This window comes from Neofelis nebulosa, chromosome 9, assembly GCF_028018385.1.
Source record: "Neofelis nebulosa isolate mNeoNeb1 chromosome 9, mNeoNeb1.pri, whole genome shotgun sequence".
NCBI classification, from domain to species: domain Eukaryota; kingdom Metazoa; phylum Chordata; class Mammalia; order Carnivora; family Felidae; genus Neofelis; species Neofelis nebulosa.
Genome location: NC_080790.1, coordinates 74468991 through 74495030, shown reverse-complemented (window position 1 = coordinate 74495030; position 26040 = coordinate 74468991). Strand labels below are relative to the sequence as shown.

The 26040-nt window shown below is 37.3% G+C and overlaps 1 protein-coding gene across 4 annotated transcripts in view; it reads left to right on the top strand.

Annotated features, from left to right (window-relative positions):
- SOCS5 (suppressor of cytokine signaling 5) overlaps positions 1-21896 on the top strand; it is a 129424-nt gene extending 107528 nt beyond the window's left edge. For all 4 annotated transcript variants that reach the window (XM_058684201.1, XM_058684199.1, XM_058684198.1 and 1 more), the window contains one exon: positions 17594-21896. In XM_058684201.1, the coding sequence (XP_058540184.1) occupies positions 17606-19216 (1611 nt within the window). In that variant the 5' untranslated portion in view covers positions 17594-17605 and the 3' untranslated portion in view covers positions 19217-21896. The remainder of the gene's footprint in view (positions 1-17593) is intronic.
- Positions 21897-26040: the final 4144 nt, after the last annotated feature.

Sequence of the window (26040 nt, the reverse complement as noted above, 5' to 3'; positions counted from 1 at the left end):
TTCTAATTGTGAAACCAATGGTCTAAAGGTATAGTATGTCATTTGTCCTTTAATTTCGTTTGTGGGGTTTTTTTTGGTTAACCAAAGTTTAAAATTTTATATCATTAAGTATTTGGATTTCCTTTTGGTTTCTTTCTTCAGCATTTTGTTTAAATAGGCTTTCCCATCTCTTCTTTGAGAGGTCATATGGTTCCTTCTACTTACTTCATTAAAATTCTCACCCATTCCTTTTATAGGAACATTTGAGATGACTAAATTATAGACCCAGAAGCACAGTTTTCAAGTTTCAGAAAATTTGACTGTTAGCTGTATTTTTATTCCCATTTACTTCCAAACAGAAGGAAAAAAGATGATTAATAATAAACCTATGGTTGAACATTTAGTATAATGATAGTTGATCTAGCCTTATGTACGGGAGTAGAAGGAGGATCTCCAAGTCAATCACAAACTTATAAACTAAGGTCTTTCGTGTGGGCTTCCTGTTGATAATAGCAGAAGAGAGGAGGAGCAGTATAAGTTTTGTTTTTCATTGTCTGCTTAAAGGAAGCATATTGATTTTTTTTTGAGAGAGAGAAGTCTTGGCAGTAAAGTCAAAGAGGAGTTTTTTTGTGTGGGTCTTTATATGACAGATACCATTTTTTAGAATATGGAATAATACAGGCCATTTATTTTATAAATTCTTTTTTTTTTTAAGTTTATTTCTCTTTTTTTAGTAATCTCTACACCCAGCGTGGGACTCCAACTCATAACCCAAAGTCAAGAGTCACATGCTTTTCTGACTGAGCCAGCCAGATGCCCCATTTTATAAATTCTTAATAAAAGTTGAGGGTGTAATATTAAGTTGTAATTCCAGTAAAGTATATCTGTAGGAAGTCAAAATAATGCAGACCACATATTGAAGTAATTTGATCAGGTACAGAGCATAGAAAATCTTTGTGGATGGTTTGATATTCCTTAAACTAGGTGTTTGAACATAATAATCAAGATTTCTAAAAATCAGATTTTGACACATATATTTGTGATTTCTAGTTAGAAATAGAAATTGTGGAGTGGTTCATTCACATTAGATCCAAGTGTTTAACTGGAAAATTTGACATAGGGGAAAATTAGAGTATTATTATTTGACAGGGTGGAGAATATGAGAATTAACTGTACTTGAAACTGCTTGATTCATCTTTGAAACTATTTAAATTTATTTTTCTCTATTTGTAAAAAGAACCCCCATTTTAAGCTATATTTATGGGAAGTAAATATTCCCTTAACTCTGTAGGAAGGTTTTTTTGGGGGGAGATGGGAGATGGGGGGAGTTTGTATTGACAGAACAGTATGGCTTTTATTAGGTATTTTTGCAGCTAGCACTGACTTGTAGTGTTTGAGCATTAAATCAGCACTTGACTGAAACATGACTAGCTGTGGGTAATGAGACTATTTAGACAGCTCTGTACATTGGGTGTTAGGATTACACTTTAATTGGACAATAGTGTGATCAGGAATCAGAACTGTAACTGCTGTGCTGCTGCTAGATCTTAAATAATGTTACTCTCTTTGTGGAATGCTATGCTTTTTTTTTTTTTTAATTCTAACATTAAAAAAAAAATCAATAGCCCTTTGAGGTTAGTTAATTCAGTTGCTTGTGGAAGAAAGACTACCTGGGTTGGCTAGAGACAGAGGGTTGCTTATCCTCTTCAACATCTCCCATGAAAGACTCCTCACAGATCTCTTCTGGTTGTTTATTTACATTTTTAACTATTTGCAATATTAATTTTTTTCCTAAGAGTTTCGAAGGAATTCTCCTTTTTAGAGAGAGATTCCTTATACACATAAAAACAACCATTTGGTCACGTTTTTTCTCCAAGTGTTATAATTTCAGGTATGTTAGTTACCTTTGTATTCCTAAGTTATGATACTGAGAACTATTGTTTGTTGCTCCTTTGGTGCATAGTCCTTAAAGTATGGAGGAAGTAACTAGATATAGAGTACCTAGACTTTGTTCTTAACTGCTTAAAATCCTGGAATCAATACTATGGAAGATGTTCAGAGGGCAGGGAGTGGAGGAAGATAGGCTAGGTAGCTGTTACAACTCAGACGTGCAAATGATGCTGAAGCCTGAACCTGGAAGAAGGGCAGTGAGATAGAACAGACAGACCTGTCACGGCTATGGGCTGGACTGTAGACCACATTCTTACGGTTCATTGCTCCCTAGGGAAGCACAAAGGCAGTGGTAACTCTAGCATATTTTCCCCTTTCCATTTTAATCTCATCCTCTGGAGCATATAGAAGTTAGGACTTTGGTTAAAGGAATTATTTAACAGAAATATCAGTCTGTTTTCTTGCCCTTTAAGGTCATTTTCTTTGTTGCAAGTCATTTAATTTCTGTTTCCACTGTTTGTTGTTAGTATATAGATATATTTGTACTTAGCATATAGATAATATGATTTGATTTGTGTGTTTATCTTGTATCCTGTGACCCTGCTGGAAGGACCATCCTTCCTTCCTTCCTTCTTTGCTTCCTTGCTTCCTTCCTTCCTTCCTTCCTTCCTTAAGATTCCTTAGGTTTTCTATATGGACAATCATGTCATCTGAGAATGGACAGTTTTATTTCTTCCTTTCCAATTAGTATGCATTTATTTCTTCTTCTAGCCATATTGTGCTGGCTGTTGCTTTTCTTTTCACCCTAAGCTCTTGCTCTGGCCACCAGTGATTAGAAATCACAGTTGTTAGAGTGACTTCTGCCTGGAATGCTTGTCTGGGTTGGTGCTTTCCTGTGCAAAGATTTTTAATTACTGACTCAAAGTCTTTAAGGGTTATGGGCTATTGATTTTTTAATTTCTTCTTGAGTCAGCTTAGGGAATTTATATTTTTTCAAAGAATCTAGCCATTTCTTCTTTTTAAACTTATTGGCTTAAAGTTTTTCATAATGGCCTTTTACCCCATAAATCTTTATTTTATATCTCTGTTTGTTCCCCTTATGTCTTACAGTATTCATCCCTGTAGTTTGTGACCCTAGACTATTGTGCTTTCTAAGGGTTTTGGTCTTCTCTTGATTGGTCAGTGTGTGGGCACACTAACCCCGGGCCCCGTTTCTAACTTGGAGTTTCTAACTGCTATATACTTGGTAAACAGAGAATAAAGTTTGTTTAAAATGCGGGTCAGCTTAGAGTAAATATGTATCAAGCAAGTATTCTCATCTTAGAATGTGAACTTTCAGTATAATGTCCACATGCAGTATCAGTAAATGTTAAAATGAGTATATTTTTAATCATCTTTTCAGCTTAATTGTTTCTCAGCTTTTGATAGATAAGGTTTTATTTCTGTTCTTTTAGCAAGTTAAAGATTTTTTAATTGTCCTCTTTTTTTTTTAATAAAATTGTATGTTGTGTGGTAATAGATAACACAAAACTGGGGTGTATTACTTGGAGTTCCTAGTCTGTAATTTTGGTCAAAGTGTTCTTCCTGATATTAGTTTCCATAAGTGTTTAAATGGTATCCTTATTTGCCTTTACTTCTTCCAAGATCCCTCCCAAATATTCTAAAGAATAGACTGATTTCAAGATGTTTAAATTTTCTTCTTTCTTAAGCTGGTAGAGAATCTAGATCAAAAAAGGAAAGTTGTCCTAATTATGTTTGTTTTCTTTCTTAGATTCATTACAAGCTATCAAATTATTTGAAGACCCTTAGTTTTCTTCAGGCCTAAAATTTGGCATAGAAGAGAGTAGTGCCCTTTAGTTTATACGAGGAGGATACATGTATTCTCAGTAGTTTTAGACAAAAAGTAAAAGGGTAAAAGGAAAGTATTGTTATAAAAAAAAAATCATCTTATTTTAGTCCTTAGAGTCTTTCTTTTTCTTGTGATACTAAACTGCTGGGGTTATAAAATGGTTACCCTTCCTGGAGAAGGAAATGGTCCAGATTACAGTTACTCATTTACCATTAGTAACTGAATATTCTTTGTGAATTATTAGCACCATCACAAGGAGCTCATTGTTAAGCACTTTCCCAAATCAGAGATTCTTTTCTGGATTAAGACTAGCCAGCCTAGTAACTTGCTCTGCCAAATTCTTCAGCAGAGAGTTGTTTTGCTTTGTTGGTGTTTGTTTGTTTGTTTGTAGCTGCCTTTTGGTGTTAAGGGAGATGGGACAGGGGTGTTGATGTCATGTGTCTGTATGCATGTAGAGGCAGTATCTTCAGTACTAATCACACACTGTTACAGCGCTTAGGGAAGGTGCCTGATTTGCCTAACTGAAGCGGCCTCCCTTGAGGCAAGAGATGAAGGAAAGACTAACTCACCAATTACCTCTCCCTAGACATAAAACAGCTTTGCTTTATGCTACTGTCACCAACATGTACCTTCTCCTGCTTTGGAGTGGTTGTAAAACAAAAGCTACCATTTTTGAGCCCCTGTGATCTATTCAGCTGTACTTACCTTGTATCATGTTATCCTCTTAAAAACCCTTGTAAGAGAGGGCTAATTGTTCCTATTTTTAGATGGAAAGGCTGAGAGTTAGATTTCACACAGCTAGCAGAGTGCTTGAATTTGATTTTCAGGCTCTCTGAAGCTAAAGCATATGTTCGTTGTGTTCTACCACGGTCTGCCAGTAATGCTGGCCAGATAAGAAACGTTTCAGTGAATGGTATATTTGTTAGCTTATTACATAAGATACTTTATCCATGAAAAATGAAGTGTAACTTATTAGGATTTTATGCTCCTCTAGTTATGCAGTGTCTATATGGTAATATTGTGGCACTGTTTTTATAGATTAACAAGGAATATTAGAGCAAAAAAATAAATGAATGAGGACTATGTTTCTGGGCCTTGCCCAGTACTGTGCAGATTAACTATGTTCAGTTTAGGCTGTAGATGAACTATAGCTTCAACTGCTTTGGAACACTGAAATCTCTGTAGTGTTTCCCAGGAAATAATACAGAAGTTGAAACGGTTAATAGAATTTACAGTCTGACAGATACTGTACATTGACAGATACTGACATTTTGCCATGACCCAGAACTGAATGGGAGAATTATTTAAAAGTTAAAACTTTATGCTAGATAGTACTGGTAGCATTTTTGAAGCCTCCTGTCTTTTGAGTGTCTCACATGTGAAAGGCTTTAATAGATGTGGTTTCTGATCCTCATATCCAACCCAGGAGGTAGGTGTTGTTATCCTCATTTTACCAAGAGGGACATTTAAGTTCAGAAATTCATCCAAGTATGAATACATCCAAGTTCGCAGCATTCTAAAGTGGTAAAGCTGGACTTGAACCTTGTATCCTGCTCCACTTCCTCATAGACTGTCTCATGCCTGTGCCCTTTACATTATGCTGCTGGAAGCAAAGGGCAGGCAGCATCTCTGCAAGTGATTTGGGTTTAAGAATGGGATTTTGATGGCCTGCAGCACCCTCCTACACACTGGAAGTTAGAATTGTGTGAGTAAAATTTGAGAAACGGAGATACAAATTTTATTTACTTGTTTTTTTTATTAGAAATAGCCCTTCAAGGCGCCTGGGTGGCTCAGTTGGTTAAGCGTCCGACTTCAGCTCAGGTCATGATGTCACAGTTCATGAGTTTGAGCCCTGCGTCGGGCTCTGTGCTGACAGCTCAGAGCCTGGAGCCTGCTTCAGTTTCTGTGTCTGCCTCTCTCTGCCCCTCCCCTGCTTGTGCTCTGTCTCTCACTCTTAAAAATAAACATTGAAAAAATTAAAAAAAAAAAAAAAAAAAAAGAAATAGCCCTTCAGTTATCTTTTTGAAGAAAGTATTAATGTAGTCTAACACTGTGACTTGACTCTTAATTTGATGTCCCCTTTTTCTTCTTTTTTTAAATGGGCTACTGTAGGGGCGCCTGGGTGGCTCAGTCAGTTAAGCCTCCGACTTCGGCTCAGGTCATGATCTCGCAGTCCGTGAGTTCGAGCCCCGCGTAGGGCTCTGTGCTGACAGCTCAGAGCCTGGAGCCTGTTTCGGATTCTGTGTCTCCCTCTCTCTGACCCTCCCCCATTCATGCTCTGTCTCTCTCTGTCTCAAAAATAAATAAACGTTAAAAAAAATATATTTAAAAAAAAAATAAAATAAATGGGCTACTGTATTTCTCTTAATATGCAGGAAGAAATGTAAGAATTTCTTAAATTTCATCCCTTGAAATTAGGCATGTGGTTTCAAACACATTCTTAACTGACTGTTGCTAGTATTCTAGAAAAGTAGAACCTATTTACATAGATCCATTAGTTTGAATAATGTCAGAACATTTCTGAGTGGCACACAAGCCTATACAAAGGGTTAGGACTTTCATAGTAGATAGGCATACATATTTCTTTTGTAAATGAAGAAGTTATACAAATAATGAAACAATGGCAAAAGAAACATGTGAACTACAAAAAATATATAGTTTTCTTATATAAAACATCAGTTTTCTTGTTACTTCCATTTTACCCCACCACCACATTTGTACCATGAAGCCTGGGGAGAAACATGGATGCTTTAGAACATGTAAAACATTCACAGTAAGCCAGTGAATACACCTTTTACTCAGCATTCTTTTGGTCAGATTATTGTTTCACTCATTACAATTAAAATGGAACAAGCGGTAGTTTTCTTTTCAGTATGTATGTGTTAGCTTTGTCAACTTTTTTTAAAAAATATTTTTAATGTTTATTTTTGAGAGAGAGAGAGGAAGGGAGGGAGCAAGGAGGGGCAAAGAGAGAGGGAGACACAGAATCTGAAACAGGCTCCAGGCTCTGAGCTGTCAGCACAGAGCCCAACGTGGGGCTCGAACTCACGAACTGTGAAATCATGACCCAGGCCGAAGTCGGAGGCTTAACCCACTGAGCCACCCAGGTGCCCCCATAGCTTTGTCAACTTTTAATATCAGTTCCACCCTTGTTCTGTAATAGTTGAAGAAATATAGAAATGATATATTCCTAGAGGTTTTAAAGAGCTTTGTCATGACACTACCTGGATTTAGAGTTGTTAGTGTACAGTTCTAAGCTGTATTCAAGAAGAGCTAGAAAACCTGAACAGACTGATAATAATGGAAGAAACTTACATCCAGGATATTACTAATCTCTCTGTTGTATTCATTTCTGCATCTATAAAGTTGAGATCATTTTTTCTCACGGGGTTGTTGGGAGAAGCAAAATTTTTATATCAGTACCTGGCACATGGTTAGCATTCAGTAATGGAAATCATCCTCAGCCATCCTTGTCACCACTGTTCTTTTGTTCAGCTTGCTAGATGTTTGTTTGTTTGATGTTTTATTGCTTACTTCAAAGACTCTTGGATTTATTTGTTGGTTTAAAAAACATAGCTGCTAGACATTTTTCTCTTTTACTCATCTGATCCCATCTCTGACATAGCTAATTAAATAAAAATACATTTTTCAAGAAATGAGAAGGGCTATAGCCACCAACGTGAAGGAGATTTTTTTAATTATTAAAGAATCTTATGTATAGCTTCTTGTATAAAAAAGAACATACACTAACATAACCAGTGGTTATCTCTGAGTGGTGGAATTTCAGGTGAGGTTAGACTTGTTTTGATATATTTATATAGTGCTTTAATTCTTCCTTAATATGTATATGTTTCATTTTTATAAGAAATAGTTCCCAATTTTTTTGCTGTTATGCTCTAGGAACCATCCATATACCTTTATCATTACAAATTTAAGATTATCCTCTTAAGGTATTGTTTCCCTAAGTTGTTCCATAGAATAACCATTAGTTTTAGTAAATACAATATCAAAGGTGTTATAATGTGTTATATCAGAGGTGGCCAAGTATGTCCCTTAGGGCAGGTCTGGTTTGCCACTTGTTTTTGTACAACCCTTGAGGGTAATGATAAATTTTACATTCTTAATGGTTGAAAAAGAAATCAGAAGAAAAAGAATTTTGTCGCAAGTGGAAATGACATGAAATTTGAATTTCATTGACCACAAATAAAGTTTTATTGACATGCAGTCGTACTTACTCATTTACTTATTTTCTGTGGCTATGTTCAGGCTATAATGGCAGAGTTCAGTAGTTGCCACAGAGAATGTATGGGCTGGAAAACCTAAAATACTTATATGGCCCTTTTACAGAAAAAGTTTTGTCGACACCTGTACTACATTGGAGAAATCTGTTTAGAGTTTTCTGGTTGTTAGTTTTTGTGTTTTTTTGTTTTTGTTTTGTTTTGTTTTGTTTTTAACTCTGCCTGCTTTAGGGTAACCATCTAGTTTAAAATCTATAATTGCCAAATTAAAAGTAAGAGCATTTTGATAAATACCCCCAAATTTCCATGCAGAAAAAAATCTCTAATATATGAATACGTTGTTTTCTTAATGGTCTATAATTTTCAGTTTTGGATTCCTCTTTTAGTTAAGAGTTATATTTTCCTAGTGGTTTTTTTGTTTGTTTAATACCTGGTTATTAATTCCCATTGTGGCCAAAATGTGGCCTGTATAATTTAAAATTTTTCCTGTTATACAATGTATCATGCACAGGAAAGAGTGAATAAAATGTAAGTGCAATCTGAAGAACAGTTAATAAATAAAACCATGTACTCATCACCCAGTCTAAGAAATAGAAATTACCAGTGTTTTATTTATTTATCTGTTTGTTTTCTTTTTAAATTTTGTAATGTTTATTTTTGAGAGAGAGAGACAGAGCACAAGCAGGGGAGGGGCATAGAGAGAGGGAGACACAGGATCTGAAGCAGGCTTCAGGCTCTGAGCTGTCAGCACAGAGTCCAAAGCGGGACTGGAACTCACAAATTGCGAGATCATGACCTGAGCTGAAGTCGGATGCTTAACCAACTGAGCCACCCAGGCGCCCCATGTTCGTTTATTATGTAAAGTAGTCTCCATGCCCAATGTGGAGTTTTGAGCTCACAATCCTGAAATCAAGATTTGCATGCTTTACTGCCTAAGCCAACCAGCACCCCCCAACCATGTTAGCTTCCTAAGTGCCTCTTTCTAATTCTGTATCCTTCCCCTCAATAGGGAGCCGTTTCCCTGGTTTTTACATTTTTATTATATATCTAGGTATGCCTAAACAATATATTTGGGGGTTTGCCTGTTTAAAAGGTAAATTGATTCATCATGTAGGTATCATCTATATCCTTTCTTTCTCTAAGCATTATGTTTTTGAGATTCACATATAGATGCAAACAACCGTAGTTTATCATGCCTGCTATACGTATAGTAATGCATTATATGAACGTACATTTATGGACCAATGAAGCTTCACTTAGATATCTCAATAACTGTCTTAACTACAGCATTTCCTAACTTAAAGTTGTTACTCTCTCCAACCCTCAGTTACCAAACTGTTCTGTCTGTTGTGTTTCCTGTTTCTGTCATGGCATCTCTATACTCCCAATTCCCAAGCCAGAAACTTGGCAGTTATTTTTGATATCTGCCTCTTTTTCATTTCTCATTTCCAATCAGTCATTACTCCTATAGATTTGACTTCTCAACATTTCATATTCATGTTTACCATCACCATCCTAGTTGAGCTCCTACTTGTCTGCTGCAGTAGTCTTCAGTGCAGTATTAGCATTCTGTCTTATTCTCATTTCATTGATTCCAAAGTTCACCAGCCTCACCTATACACTCGTCTTTTCACTTGCCAGTCTCTGCTCATGTAGCCATTACACAGGCCATGCTCACTCCTGCTTTGGGACTTTTGCAAATGCTGTTCCCTCTGCCTATAGAACCATCCTGATTCATCTGTCAGGACAAAATTTTGAACTATCACCTCCTCAGAGAGAAGTTGTCTTTGCTCACCATCACCATAAACTAGGTCGTGTCTCTACTCCTAGGGCTTTGTACTACACCCTCTTGGCACTACTGTAAATTTTAATTAAATGGTTATTGAGGAAGACCTCTTATCTGATTCACTTAGGACCAGTGGCCTACAAAGTGTAATAAAGGAAGAAGTCATAAGAAGGGATACATACCTTAAATATTTTACTCTAATTTCAAGAATAAGACTGCATGTTCATTTGCCAGATTTTTTATTAAGGGCCAAGATCTTTTCTTTGAGAGTAGGTTCACTAGTTGCAGTTCCATATTACTTATCTTGTAGAAACCATATCCTGTATGTATCATCTAAGATTTCCAGTTTGGGTTTTTTAGGTAGAACAAGAATTCAGACTCTGATCATGCATTCTGACTTTAGAATTCCTTGTAGATCTTTGCAGTATTTTTTCTGATTTTTTTTTATTTTACTATTTTCTTGCTTATACCTATTTCAACAGTGGTATCTCCCTTTTATTATTTCAGAGTCCTTCAACTCAGTCTTCCCCATTCCTCCACATTTCAGTAGGTTAATTAACAATTAAATCACATTGTTACAATAATAAGTATAAATAACATGGACAGTGTTGGAAGCTAACATAACTGATTCTGTAAAAGTATAACTCAACTGGTGGGAACAGAAGTATCTGGGTGTGCTAGATCATTGGGCCTCACATTTAAAAAATATATATTTTTTAATTTATTTATTTTGAAAGAGAGTGAACAGGGGAGGGGCAGAGAGAGAGGATGAGAAAAGATCCCAAGCAGGCTCTGTACTGTCAGCACGAAGCCTGATGTGGGGCTCAAACTCACGAATAGTGTTATCATGACCTGAGCCGAAATCAAGAGTCATAACGCTTAACTGACTGAACCACCCAGGCGCCCCTGGGCCTCACAGTTTTCGAGTGCACGTGTACATGGTCTACTGTATTAATATATTATGTGTGTTGTAAAAGTGTAAAGTATATAAGGTTGAATTATATGACCATCTATTACCCACAAAACATGATATTAAATACCAGTATAAAAGGTAAACAGGCATCCAGTTAGATAACACAAACCATGTCACAAGAGAGTGTATAAATTACAATTAAAAAATAACATTTTTAAAAGCCCAAATGGTTCCCAGATTCTTTACGGGACTACAGCTATGACAGCCATACATCCCTGGATTTCCGTTTTACTCTTTTTTTTTTTTTTTTAATTTTTTTTTTTTCAACGTTTTTTTTTTTTTGTTTATTTTTGGGACAGAGAGAGACAGAGCTGAACGGGGGAGGGGCAGAGAGAGAGGGAGACACAGAATCGGAAACAGGCTCCAGGCTCCGAGCCATCAGCCCAGAGCCTGATGCGGGGCTCGAACTCTCACGGACCGCGAGATCGTGACCTGGCTGAAGTCAGACGCTTAACCGACTGCGCCACCCAGGCGCCCCCCATTTTACTCTTAATATTAAACACTGTATCATCTCTTTCTAAAAACTATTGAAGTGCCACCAAAATATCTATCAAAACTCATTTCTCCTGAACCTCCTCTTGTACCTGAATTTGGCACAAAAATACTTTAATCAGTCCCTGTTGTCTTGATTTTTGTTATTGTGACTGAAGGGCTTTTTTCACTGGACAGATATTACCATGACTAAAGTAGTCTAAATAGACTAAGAGGAGGGAGATAGATAGCGGAGGGATGTGGGTTGGGTTATATTCCCCTTCTTTACCCACTATTGTGTGCCATGTAGTCTTAAAACTTGTTGAATTTAATTTATTTCTAATAAAGTATGAATTAAGTCCCATTGAAATGAACCCCAGGAACTGTTTAAATTCTTTTGTTTTGTGGAAATTTTGTAACATATACTGCTTGACATTAAGAGGGCCATTGACTATAGTCCTTAATTTTTTTTATATATGTAAATTTTTGTAGTAATGGAATTTGACCTCTGATTTTCTATAATTTTGATTTATAGCTTATCCTGTTAGATATCATTTTTCAACAAAAGCTCTTTAACTTACAATAGTTATAAAACCAGTTTTAAATTGTGATTGTCCTTGGGGGAAGGAATGACTTTTTAGGAATTTGCTTTGGATCATCTTAAGGACAGCTATGCAGGTGTAAAAATGTGAATGAAGTCTTATAATGGATGATGAACTTGTAATCTAGAGTCAGTACATAGGAAATTTAACACTTTTTTAGTCCTGTGTAACTTTATATAAAGCCCTAAAGTAATGGACTTGTAAGTTAGGCCTCAGAGTTTCAGCTAAATACATTTCCAAAAATTTAACAACAAAACAAACAGAAGAACCTCAAAACTGACATTGTAAATATTAAAATAGTTGAAATGCTTTCCTGATTCTTCTTACATGGACTCATCTGTGAATCACTATCAGTGTTTTTTTCTTTGCAGTATTACAGCCACCCACATAACATTCCCCATGTCAAGAAAAATCTACTTTCTATCCCCAAGGGATGTGGAAGCATAATAGTCTTTCTTTAAATTAGAATATTTTGTCACGATGCAGTCTAGCAACAGTCTCCAGATTAGGAATGGGAATTCACTAAATTTCATGCTCTGTGAAAATGAAACTGAGGTTCAGTGTTAGAAACAGCCTTCTATAACCTGGCAAGTCCATGTTTTCTACATGTCCCACTTGTTTTTACAGCGTATAAAGAGCTGTATAAGGAGATAATAAGTGGTTTTAAGTTTGGTTGCTTTCTAAAATGGACATTTTCCAGGTATAGCTGAAATAAATAGCTACAGAATTTATCTTATAAACATGGAGAAGAGAGACTTTTGGACTTCTTGAATACTACTCTTCTGATGTCCACAGTGACATACTCTAGACCGAGGTCAGTAAACTTTCTCTGTAAGAGGCCAAATAGAAAATATTTCAAGCTTTGCAGGCTACATGTGGTCTCTGTCAAATATTCTTTGTGGATTTTTTGTTTTTGTTTTTTTATCCCTCTAAAACTGTAAAAACCATTCTCAGCTAGGGTCCATACAGAAACAGGCCACAGGCCAGATTTGGTCTTTGGGCTATCATTTGCTGACCCCTGATCCAGATCAGTACTTTGCAGCAGAAATATAATTTGGACTATATGTGTAATTTTTAATATTTTTAGTAGGCACATTTAAAAAGTAAAAGGCAGGGGCACCTGGGTGGCTCAGCTGGTTAAATGTCTGAATCTTGATTTTGGCTCAGGTCATGATCTCACAGTTTGTGGGTTCAAGCCCTGCGTCAGACTCCAAGCTGACAGTGCAGAGCCTGCTTGGGGTTCTCTCTCTCGCTCTCTCTGCCTCTCCCCTGCTCATGCTCTTTCTCTCTCTGCCCCAGCCCCGCGCATGTACACACATGTACTCTCTCTCTTTCTCAAAATAAATAAATAAACATTTGAAAACATCATTCAGGGGCACCTGGGTGGCTCAGTCAGTTAAGTGTCTGACTTCGGCTCAGGTCGTGATCTCGTAGTTCGTGTCAAGCCCCACGTCGGGCTCTGTGCTAACAACTCAGAGTCTGGAGCCTGCTTCAGATTCTGTGTCTCCCTCTCTCTCTGCCCCTCCCCAACTCATGCTCTGTCTCTCTGTCTGTCTGTCTCTCTCTCTCTCTCTCTCTCTCTCTCTCAAAAATAAATAAACATAAAAAAACAAAACAAACTTCGGGGCTCCTGGGTGGCTTAGTTGGTTAAGCATTCAACTTAGCTCAGGCCATGATCTCATGATTCGTGAGTTCAAGCCCCATGTCAGGCTCTGAGCTGTCAGCACAGAGCTCTGACAGCTCAGAGCCTGGAGTCTGCTTCAGATTCTGTCTCCCTCTCTTTCTGACTTTCCTTCACTCATGATTTCTCTCTCTTTCTGTCTCAAAAATAAACATTAAAATAAAATTTTAAATAAGCTGCTGGCACTTATCCTTAAAAAGAAAAAACCTCATTCATAAAAAAGTAAAAAGCAGATGAAATTAATTTTAATAATATATTTGGCTAGTTATATCCAAACTATTTACCATTTTAATATATGGCACCAGCCACATTTCAGGGGCTCAATAACCCATGTATTGGACAGCACAGCTCTAGATGACGAGCTACTGTGAGGGCTGTGAACTTGTGCCAGTGTTGTTTGTTAACAGTCTGGGACAAGTTAAGTATAGGAATTAAAAAGAAGCATTTAAAATATTCTATAGCTATTTGATAGTTATTTTATGTCTATTCAATCTAATAAGATTGGCACTTGTGTTTCCTACGTCCTTTTTCACATTTCACTTTTCTAATGTATTCTTAGAATGTCTTACAAAAGAATCGATTTGTGAAATTAAAAAGAAACTGCCTCTTCATTCTGGGTAGTTTAAGAGGCACTACTGTAGATAGTCTTTCCTAAGATTCCATAGGCCTCTTGTGTACATGGCAAAAATGAAACGAAGAGAACCAGTGATGAGATTGTGGTGGGTGGTGTACTTAGTTCTGCTGCCATCCCTCCAGCCGCTACAGAGCAGTGTCCTCCTACCTACGTCTTTCAGAGCTACCATTGGAGCCCATGGCTGGAGTAGGTCAGTGGTTTTCCGGCTCGACTCTAGGATCACCCAGGAGCTTCTAAAAAACAGCAGTGTCCAGGCCCATCTCCAGACCAATTGAATCACAATCTCTCGGGAGGTGGCGTGTGTATCATGTAGTGTAAAGAGCTTTCTGGGTGATTATATTATGCAGACAGTGTTTATTTTGTGGATCCTTCACCCCAGGAAAAAAAAAATTTGCTGTTTTCTCCATTTGGAAAGAATCAGTAATCTGGGTAGGGGGTTTTCTGTGTGGTGTACTATTCACTCTCTGTAACAGTGAAAAGAGGGCTTTCCAGTTAAATATGTCAGGTTGAACATTGGCATGTTAACTTTATTCACTCCTGGAACCTCACTAAAATTAAAGGAATAAAAAAGGTGTAAGGGGGGCACCTGGGTAGCTCAGTTAGTTGAGCGTCCGACTCTTGGTTTAGGCTCAGATCATGATCCCAGGGTCGTGAGATCCAGCCCCACGTTGAGAGAAGATTCTCTCTCTCCCTCTCTCTGCCTCACCCCTGCGCGCTTGTGTGTGTGCTCTCTGTTTCAAATAATAATTTAAAAAGAAGGCATAAGGCATAAACCCATAAGAAAGCAAACGAGAGACTGAAGTAATAATAAGCCTGATTGATCAACTGGTTTTCAGTAGAAGCAGGTAGCTAGAAATTAACAGAATGGAGAAAACAGATATAAATGGCTGCAGACAGAGATATTAAAAATAAGCAAAGCAATCTATAGTGCTGGCTCAGAAATTAGAGGAACCAGTTAGCTCAGAAGGTAAGGGTGAAATATGAAGCTGAACATAGGAGTATTGGAAAGTCTGTATGTTTCAGATTCACACATGCCCTCCTTTACCCTTAGCAGTCAGGAGACTACTGCTGTTTTTTACCAGGGTAAAACTAGAGGTTAGAGTTTGGAGAAATTTAATCTAAGAGGTCCAGTCAGGACTGAAGTGGAGTATCTTTTGAAAATAAGGACACCTTTTTAAAAATAAGGACTAAGCAAAAGTCTGAATATTGTGGTTAAAACCCTACTATTCTCCTTGCCCTGTTCTCAGAACATGGCAGTCAGGTGGACATGTCCCAGAGAGGAAATTGGAGTATTTCTCTCCAGGTAAGCAGCCAGGAGACAAGACTTACAGATCCTGGCATTTGTGGATTTCATAATAAAAAACGAACTCATTGCCTCCTCACCTCGTAGGGAAAGCCAGTCATTTTACAAGTACCCAACCCAACCTCCTGCACCATCACGTAGACAGAGCTTCTGATCAGCATGTTTGTGGCCGCATCATCTGTGATGGATGGCTGGGACTCATCAGACACTTGTGGAAAGCCTCCAAAATAAAAAACAGAGACCTAAAGATTTAAGGAGAAAAAAGAAAGAAACAGATAAAAACATTTAAAGTGTTAAAAAAAGAAGAAAACATTTGAAAAATTTGTATCCTCTGAGAAATGAAATATTCATCCAAGAAGCTAGAATAGAATGTTATTAAAAAGAACATTCAGAGAATAAGAAAAACGGTCTTGGAAATTAAAGCTGTGATAGGAAACATTCTAACTGCAGTAGAAGTGTTGCAAAGTGATGCACCAAAGAAATCTTCCAGACGGTAGAAAAGAAAAAGAAATGCAATGTTGAAAAGAAAATATATATAATCAGAAGATGAATCTAAGAGATCTGCTGTCTAACAAAAGGACTTTTAGGAGGGTGGGACGGGGGCAATGGAAAGGACACAATGAATGTAAAAAAGGCCCAGGCTAAGGATAAAAAGAAGAAACCACAACTTCTCACAAAATAAAAACAGGTCACATAAGAGGAGACCAGGAATTGCTGTGATCATGGGCTTTTCACCTATTGCCCCTCTGTATAGTAACTGCTATATACCTAGCAGTATGCTTATAATAAAGAATAATCTGAAAGTGTATTTTATGATTTCATAGGCATAAATTCTCTATGTTGGCATCATTATTAGTCTAAGAGCCCTTTCTGTAAGAAACTAGAATGAAGCTATATAAAGTTTATTTTTTATTGTTGTCTTAGCCCTAGTCAGCATCTTGAAAATCCAGCTATTTATCACAAAGAGCATTAGGCACAGTTGTAGAAAGGTCAGCTCTAATGCCTGTCACCACTGTAAGAAAAACATTCCAGCAGGATTGTAAACTAGGAAGAGTAAAACATAATGAGATAATAAACATGAACAAAACAAAATTCTGGGGAAAAAAGTACCATACTCATTAAATGGCAAAATAGAAAGAAAGAACTTTAAAAAAAAAAAAAAAAAGTTTCTGCTATCCTTTGGTGACAAAACCACTTGATTTTAAATTTACATTTTTCCATTTCTTCTAATGTTGACTTCTAGGTTATTGAAGGAGACAGTGTGACTGTCAGTGTTAGAGTCGTAAAATAATTTGTAAAGTGTGATAATCTGCTTTTGATTTTTTTTTAAAGGAACAAAAATAAAGAAGCCAAATTGCATAGTTTTTATTTGTTTTGTTAATTACTGCAGTATCATAGCTTTTTCTATTACTCTGTTATCTCTAGGCTTTTCCAGGATTAAGAATTGGGAAGCTGAAAGACACCTTTCCTTTTAAATCCAAATATTCTCTTTCTTTCCTCCTATTTTCTTTTCTACTCAAACTGCTTCTTCAAGATTGTGGATAAAATTCAATACATTGCAGAATAGGAAGGAAGGATACTGAATTTTTACAAGTGGTTTATCTGTAAGCTGTAGGTTGCCAGATGAGTGGAGTATAGCAGTTGGTAAGTGAAGTCAGGAAGATTAGTACTTAAAGATTTTTGAACTAATTTTAATGTGTTACACAAATGTCCTGATTTCAACTTCAGAGTAGTTGAATACAGATATGTTTCAACAATACAGAACATATCTTCCCTTTGTAGTACTTGAGCCAGTGCCTGAATTAGTTGTAGTAAGGAGACCAAAGTCGGTGTCATAATGACATTAGGTTGATGCGTGGGAAAAAGAAACCAGAGTTTAATTGAGAGGGTTTGTTTCCTTTCCCATGAGATCTGAGTATTCTGTCTGAAATTCAGGAAATGGTGAGTGAGGACTAGTTTGACTAGTGGTGCTGTGAGTGCCATGAAAGGGCCAGAGACCTTACCACTACCAGCATTGTTTGCCTCACCACTTTAGCGGGGCAAGGGAGGGCAGATTCCTGACCCGCATCACTGAAATTTCCAACGATAAGGGCGGGGGGGGGGGGGGGGGGGCAGTGTATGGGAACTGCCTGTTTTGTTCGCACATACCACCTAACTTAGTGTTCTCTCTTCCTATTTTGTCTTTAGATCTTATAATCAATGGATAAAGTGGGGAAGATGTGGAATAACTTCAAATACAGGTGTCAAAATCTCTTCGGTCATGAGGGAGGGAGCCGTAGTGAAAATGTGGACATGAACTCCAACAGATACCTGTCTGTTAAAGAGAGAAACATCAGTATAGGAGACTCAGCTCCTCAGCAACAAAGCAGTCCCTTAAGAGAAAATGTTGCCTTACAACTGGGATTAAGCCCTTCAAAGAATTCTTCAAGGAGAAACCCTAACTGTGCCACTGAAATTCCTCAGATTGTTGAAATAAGCATTGAAAAGGATAATGATTCATGTGTCACCCCAGGAACAAGACTGGCAAGAAGAGATTCCTACTCTCGGCATGCCCCATGGGGTGGGAAGAAAAAACATTCCTGTTCTACAAAGACACAGAGTTCATTGGATACTGATAAAAAGTTTGGTAGAACTCGAAGCGGACTTCAAAGGAGAGAGAGGCGGTATGGCGTAAGCTCGGTGCACGATATGGACGGCATGTCCAGCAGAACTGTGGGAAGTCGCTCTCTGAGACAGAGATTGCAGGATACGGTGGGCTTGTGTTTTCCCATGCGAACTTACAGCAAGCAGTCAAAACCCCTCTTCTCTAATAAAAGAAAAATACACCTTTCTGAATTAATGCTTGAGAAATGCCCTTTTCCTGCCGGCTCAGATTTAGCCCAAAAATGGCATTTGATTAAACAGCATACAGCCCCTGTGAGCCCACACTCAACGTTTTTTGATACATTTGATCCATCCTTGGTTTCTACAGAAGATGAAGAAGATAGACTTCGAGAGAGAAGACGGCTTAGTATTGAAGAGGGGGTTGACCCTCCTCCCAACGCACAAATACATACATTTGAAGCCACCGCACAGGTTAATCCGTTATATAAACTGGGACCAAAGTTAGCTCCTGGAATGACCGAAGTAAGTGGGGACAATACTGCAATTCCACAAGTTAATTGTGACTCAGAAGAGGACACTACTACCCTGTGTCTACAGTCTCGGAGGCAGAAGCAACGTCAGGTGTCTGGAGATAGCCATGCCCACGTTAGCAGACAGGGAGCTTGGAAAGTCCACACACAGATTGATTACATACACTGCCTCGTGCCTGATTTGCTTCAGATTACAGGGAACCCCTGTTACTGGGGAGTGATGGACCGTTACGAAGCAGAAGCCCTCCTTGAAGGAAAACCTGAAGGCACATTCTTGCTCAGGGACTCTGCGCAAGAGGACTACCTCTTCTCCGTGAGCTTCCGGCGCTACAACAGGTCCCTGCACGCCCGGATTGAACAGTGGAACCACAACTTTAGTTTTGATGCCCATGACCCATGTGTATTTCACTCCTCCACTGTAACAGGACTCTTAGAACATTATAAAGATCCCAGTTCTTGCATGTTTTTTGAACCATTGCTTACTATCTCACTAAACAGGACTTTCCCTTTTAGCCTGCAGTATATCTGCCGTGCTGTAATCTGTAGATGCACTACATATGATGGAATTGATGGGCTCCCTTTACCGTCAATGTTGCAGGATTTTTTGAAAGAGTATCATTATAAGCAAAAAGTTAGAGTTCGCTGGTTAGAACGAGAACCGGTCAAGGCAAAGTAAACTCTCCTGCCCCCAAAGGGCATTAACTAGATCTGCTTTTATGTGCATCAGACAGTACACCTATAGCAAGCACACGTATCAGTGTTAGGTTTTTTCAGTACAGTATGTAGGCTTAGTGTTAGTATCTGTCAGATGCAGTCTGCTGTTAGTCAGGTGAATGTGGTGCCTGTTGAGACAACAGAAGACAGCTACAGGTGTTCAGTGAGGCTACAAAAACACTTTGTCGATTGAGCTAACGGTTTGGTTTTTAATGACTGTAGTAATTGAGTGAGGCAACTCTGGGGCATTTGCTATGAAGAATTCTATTTCTTACTGAAGAACAAATTATTAATATTGGATGAGTATTTCAACAGTGTGACTAATGTTTGAAATTGTTATTTTTTCTAAGAATTTTTCTATAACCTTCCAAAAGTAGTGATGTTTGTAGTTACTATAAATCAAGCTTTGGAAGTCCAAAAAATAAAGACTGCCTTCCTTTGAGAAAAAAAAAATGCAATTTTCTGGCCACAAGGGCATAGTGCAGTTCACTTAAGTGTTGATGTAGTTTATAGTCAGTCCCCTGTCTCTTCTGCAAAAGGTACTGTTAAATAAACCAGGTTTTCTAAATAGTTCTTAAAATTTCAGGCTTACAAAGTTGGTAGTAGAATTTTATTTAAAGGCCTTAGGTATGTTTTTTTAATGAGTGCTTTAACTTAAAACACATTGGGAATAGCTGCAGTGTAGTCCTGTGTGTGATTTTTTTTTAAGTTAATACACGCATTCTAATCATTCATTAGTTAAAGTTGGATCTTTCTGTGCCCATGATGAGTTTGTGAACCATGAAGGAAATGAGACTAGAAGATGCCCAACCAAGTCAGATAACAATAACTACAGTGGTTGCTGATGTTGACATTATTGTTAAACTGTAATGAACAGTTTGGATGGCAGTATTTATATCTTTGTTGTAAACTCTCGTAGCTGAATTGCTTAAGTACAATTTATAGAATTTCAGTGCAGTTAATTTCTAATGGAAAATCTGAAACCTACATTGCAGATTTAAAAGGTACTGTACAACCATTGTATCTGTAAATAACTTTACTTAGCACCTTTTTGTCACTTAGAATAGTATGCAATACTACTTGAGTGAGCTATTTTGGAAGTAATACCAAGTTCTAGTGTTTGCTTCTTAGTAACGAACTGAATTTACAGTTCTGTCCTAGACATTTTGCACTAGTCGAATCCATTCTTGTGTCTTTTTGTTCATGTGCTCTGTACCACTGGTGAGTGCTCCTTGGTTTCCTTACCTGCTGCTACAGAAAGTTCTTTTACATCCTGATGGCTATTGCCAAGGCTACAAAAAAAGAAAAGCTATATTTGTATGCAACACTAACCCTTTGACTGCTAATGTATGTTTCTGCTTGCTGTGCCTTGTTATGGCTGCTTTTTTGTGCTAATAAAGTACGTTTGGTGTTCTCCTTGTATATCTGCTGTTTTATACATTTGCAACAATTTCTCTTATAAATGCAATGGTATTGGGGTTTTTAAACAAGCATTACCTGACAACCTACTATAGTTAATGCAGAATTACTGTACAGTCTAATATTGACTTATTCTGAGTAAGCAGACTCTCAATTTAATGCTATTCATCTTTCCAATCATAATCGCATACACTGTGGAGCAGTATCTATAGTTACTGCACATTACTGTACAGTTTAGATTATAACACAAAATGAACAGAGAAATATTGACTAACCTATTGATTTCTCTGCTTATAAATGAAAGATTGAAGCTATCAATGACGGTTATAATAAATGAAGATCTTTAGTCTCCCACTTTATCAGAAACAAGTTAAATGAAGTCTTGTGAACTAAGAATATATCAGTGCCATTTATTGGTTTGGGGACCATTTTTATTAGTCATAAATGCCCAAAATGTAGAACTTTAACCAAAGACTTGTCCATTTTTAAAGCAAAATGGGGATTGAGGGGACTTATAATTCCTGTTATTTCTAATAGAAGTCCCTGAAGAACATATACCAAAGTGTTCGAGAACGTCATCCAAACCTACTTTAAAGCATTATGTGCAATTAAGTTGTTACGACATAATTATATTGCATAACTGTTGGGTCCGTTTTCTTGAGCTTATAATGTATCTGGAAAATAATCTCTTGGAAAAGAAAAAAGTCCTTACTGATTATTGGAGAAAGATTATATATGCAAGCAAGATCTTGTTTTAAAGAGGAAACTTGAAACTCCAAGAAAACACTTGATGTTTTATATGCTTGTAGCAAATTGATGTTCTAATTGTAGTTTTATAGAAAATATTAATGCTTTTATGTATTTCAGAACTTTCATATGTTAAATGGAAATTGTTTTAAATGTGTAAATATTTGAGTTTTATGTGAGCATGTATACACTGTGCTAAAAGTCACATGTTCCAGTTTGTGTGTAATATTAATATGCAACCTTTGGTTTAAAATTTTTTTCTTAAAAAATTAGTGGCTTACATTTTAAAAAAGAAAAATCACCAGCATGAAATTGCACCTTAGTCTATATTCACTGTGTCTTTTTCTGAATCCCACTGTAGCCTGTCGACTAAATTTTTGTTTTCATGGTCTTTTTGAAGTGCATTTTAATACAAACCAGGAAATTCTTTAGAAGTTTGGACACATCTTCATAGTAAAGTAATTAACCCAAGGAAAGGTTGGTCTGATTCCTATCCATTCTCATTCATTCATTCATTCATTCATTCTCTCTGTGTATGCATATACATATACACACATACACACATGGATGTATACACATACGTATATACATTTATGATGTTAATATTACTTTAAACAATAATATTGCCATCTGATTTAACATCATTTAGAGGCCTTATTCTTGTGTGTGTGTGTGTGTGTGTGTGTATATATATATATATATATATACACACATACTACATATGTGTATATATATATACACATACTATCCTTGTACCATTCAAATTTGATTATCCACACCTAAAGTTTAGTCTTGCTGATACAGTCTTATTTGTAATACAGTCCCTTTACAACAAGAAAGCATGCATCAGTTATTTTCTGGCTAAACACAGTAAAAAAATTTTGAAGAAGAAACAGCTTGGTTTAAATACAGTTATTAAGAGTCATTATTAAATTTATATTTCTTCAACAAAAATTGAGCCCAAATAATCCTACTCCACAAACTGTTCTGTGTCCTTATGGTCCATTGGAATGTTTATATAAGATTTATAATGGCTTGAGCCATAAAAATTGAAACTTGAATTCTGTGCTTCACTTTGACAAAATTCAGAGTTTATGAACCTTTTTACATGATGTTTTGATCTGGTTGCTATTCATTTTTATCCCAAGCTTCCTTTGCTCCCTGGCACTAAACACTAGTTTGGTAACTTATTATTGAGACTGGTCTTAGATCTTTTATTTTTGTAGCAAAGAAAGCTATAAAGTTGCTTTTTGGTAGAGGCCCAGAGGCTTTGAGTGAGTCAGCACTCCCCTAGGAAAGAGGCAGAGCGTGTGTCCATCTCTGGGAGTGTGTTAACACAGGGAAGCTCACAGCAGTTTCTCCACTGTTTCTGTGGCCCAACACATGCACTTTACCTAGATAAAATTAAATAAGAATGCACACCAAGGGCTGGCTTAAAGGTGAAAAAAAGTCTCTGAAGGGGACAATACTGCATGGTGTGTGTATGCATAAACAGTGTATATCTATGAGGCTCAGGTTTTGTTTCCTATTTTTGCAACAGCTGATACCGAACATAGACTTCTAAAATGTGGTATGTTCTGAGGAGATTTGGGGTTGGCATTTTTGTGGAAAGTGCCTGGTTGTTGTGTTTTGTTGTTGTTGTTGTTGTTTTGAAGTTGGGGGTGGAATGGAGGAGTTGCTGTTGCAAAGTATGGATCAGTTGGAACAACTGTTTTTATGCCCAGGAGGCTTGATTCAATATTGAGATTCTTTTCAGCCAGTCATTCAACAATTATTTATTGAAGACTCATGTGCCACTCACCATTTTAGGTGATTGTTATACATTGGGGTACAAGACAAATCTGTAGGATCACTGGGAAATAGTGGATGACAAAAAGAAAATAACCGAGATCAAAGAAGAGAGCATTTTGATGAAAGAAACAATGAAACTAAAAATCTGGAAGCAGGAATGAGCTTATATGATGAGAAAGAGAATGGCTATAAGACCAGAGTCCAGTGAGTGTGGTGGGGAATGGCAGGTGATAAAGATTGGCAAGGGCTGGACTGCTTCAGACTGAGCGCATTGAAAGGAATTTGTATTTTCTGAATGTGATGGTAAGCCATTGGAGGGTTTTAAGCAACAGAGTGATGTGGTCTGAACAGAGTGACGTGGTCTGCTTTCTATTTCTCTAGTAGATTGAGAACAGCCTATAGTGGGGTAAAATAAAGGAGACCATTGAAGTCATCTAGGTGAGAGATGGTGAAAGCCTAGACTGGGGTGGTATAGGGACAAGTCAGATTGAGGATGTCTCTTGGTGGTAAAGCTGATAATCTGGTAATGGATCATATGGGAGGAAGAAAGAAGTAAAAAATGACTGATTTTTTATTTTTTTTAAGTTTTTTTTTTTTAATTTTTCTAATGTTTATTTATTCTTGAGACAGAGACAGAGCGCGAACAGGGGAGGGGCAGAGAGAGGGAGACACAGAATCTGAAACAGGCTCCAGGCTCTGAGCTGTCAGCACAGAGCCTGATGCGGGGCTTGAACTCACGAACTGTGAGATCATGACCTGAGCCGAAGTCGGACGCTCAACCGACTGAGCCACCCAGGCACCCCAAAAAATGATTGATTTTGAGCAAAGGCGGTGATGCCATTAGTTGAGATTTCAGAAAACCAGTGGAGGAGCAAAATGGAGGGTGTAAATTGAATTCTCCCTTGGATATGTTGAGTTTTGAGATTTCTATTAGTTACCCCAACAGAGACATTGAGCAGGCAGTTGTATATATGAATGTAGAATTAGGGGAAGAAATAGGGGAGTCACCTTATGGATAGTATTTCAAACCGTTGGACAGGATGGCAACAGGTAGGAATTTTGCATGGGACTAAGTATTTCTTTGGGGAGGGTAATTATGGCAACATTTATCTTAGTTTGTCAATTCAAGATTCTGTATCATTAGATTCTTTGAAAATCTGAAGGATTTGGTAGAGGTGGAGGATTTCACTTCTGAAAAAGTTTTTACTTACTGGAATCCTAAATCTTGCACTCTGTTTAAAGTTTTATCTATATCAAGTTGGGTTGTCATGCTTCCTATGTCAAATTAGCTTGTGTATCTTTTTTTTAATAATTTTTTTTTAATGTTAATTTTGAAGAGACAGTAGGGGGTGGGAGGCAGAGAGAGGGAGACACAGAATCCCAAGCAGGCTCCAGGCTCTGAGCTGTCGGCATGGAGCCTGACACAGGGCTCCAACCCACAAAGCATGGATCATGACCTGGGCCGAAGTCAGATGCCCAACTGACTGAGCCACTCAGGTGCCCCTGTGTATCTTTTTTAGTATAGATTTTTTTATGTGAGAAATGCCAGTTCATTATGCAATATTTAGGAAGGACTGAAGATTATAAAGAATATGTGCCCCCCAAATTTAAAATCAGTCCGTGTTGTCATTTTCTCTATCATTTCCCATCACCAGCCCCAACCCTGCCTCTCCTAACTCCCATTTTTGTAATCTTCCGAGAGGTAACTGCTGTCAACATTTATTAATTATCCTTCCACTATTTTTTCATGAGACTTTACAGTGAAAGGTTTGAAAGTTTATAAGATACGGACACAGGTGATAAGATATAGAAAGAGGAAGACAGTTGTAGTCCTTGAATTATTTTGAGAATGGTATACAGATTCTACCCCTTATTTGAAACAGCGGGGGCTTTACATCTTCAATCCCTTCCAACTCTTGAGGCAGATCATTCAGTGGGTTAGAGTAACTGACATTGCAAATGCCCAGTTACTGATGGTTTCTTCAAATAAAATTTCAGTAGGAGAACCCTTACCACATGGAACTTCTAAACTAGTGGGGACACAGACAAATAATAAATGTCTAATGATGACAATATATGGAAATAGACGAAGCAAAAAGTAATTTTAAAAAATGTGCTTACATGCTTGACAAAAACAGAAATGATCCAAGTGGAGGCGGGATGATTTGGTGTCTTAGGTCTGTTTTATCACAAGACTGTCTAATAATTGGACTTAGCAGATGGTGGTGGGGAAGCCAGGTCTGGAAGTGCGGTGATGACTAGCAACTAATGAAGGGCAGAATTGAGGGAGAAGAACCTGTTGTTTGTGGCATTTGAATGTGCCAGACTGAAGAGTCTGAATTTATCTATCTACTATCTTAAGCAAGATAGTATTAGAAATTATGCCAGCAGCTGTACAATGGATTATAACCGGGAGAGAGACAGGAAGCCCTGTGAAATTTGCCTAGATCAGATTTCTAGCACTAGAATTAAACTGAGGAGTACATCTGAAGCTGCAAGAGAAAAAAAATAGCTCAGTTTGGGGTAAAGAAAGGCGAGCAATTTGCTTGCCTAAGAGATCTCGAGTTAAATTTGTCATACTTTATCCAAATTCATGCAAATCATAGGAAGCCAAGCTAATATCTCCCATTTAATATAATCTGCATCCTATCTTTTTAAATATAGCAAAATATAGATAGTATATTTTTGAAAGGCAGGTTTTTTTAATGCAAAAAAACAAATGATCAAATAAGGACAGCTTTATCACTCCTAGATATACTTTCATGGAGAAAATGGGAAAATTAAGTAAAATCTAAAGGAACATCAAAAAAGTTTTGCTTACCTGACAAA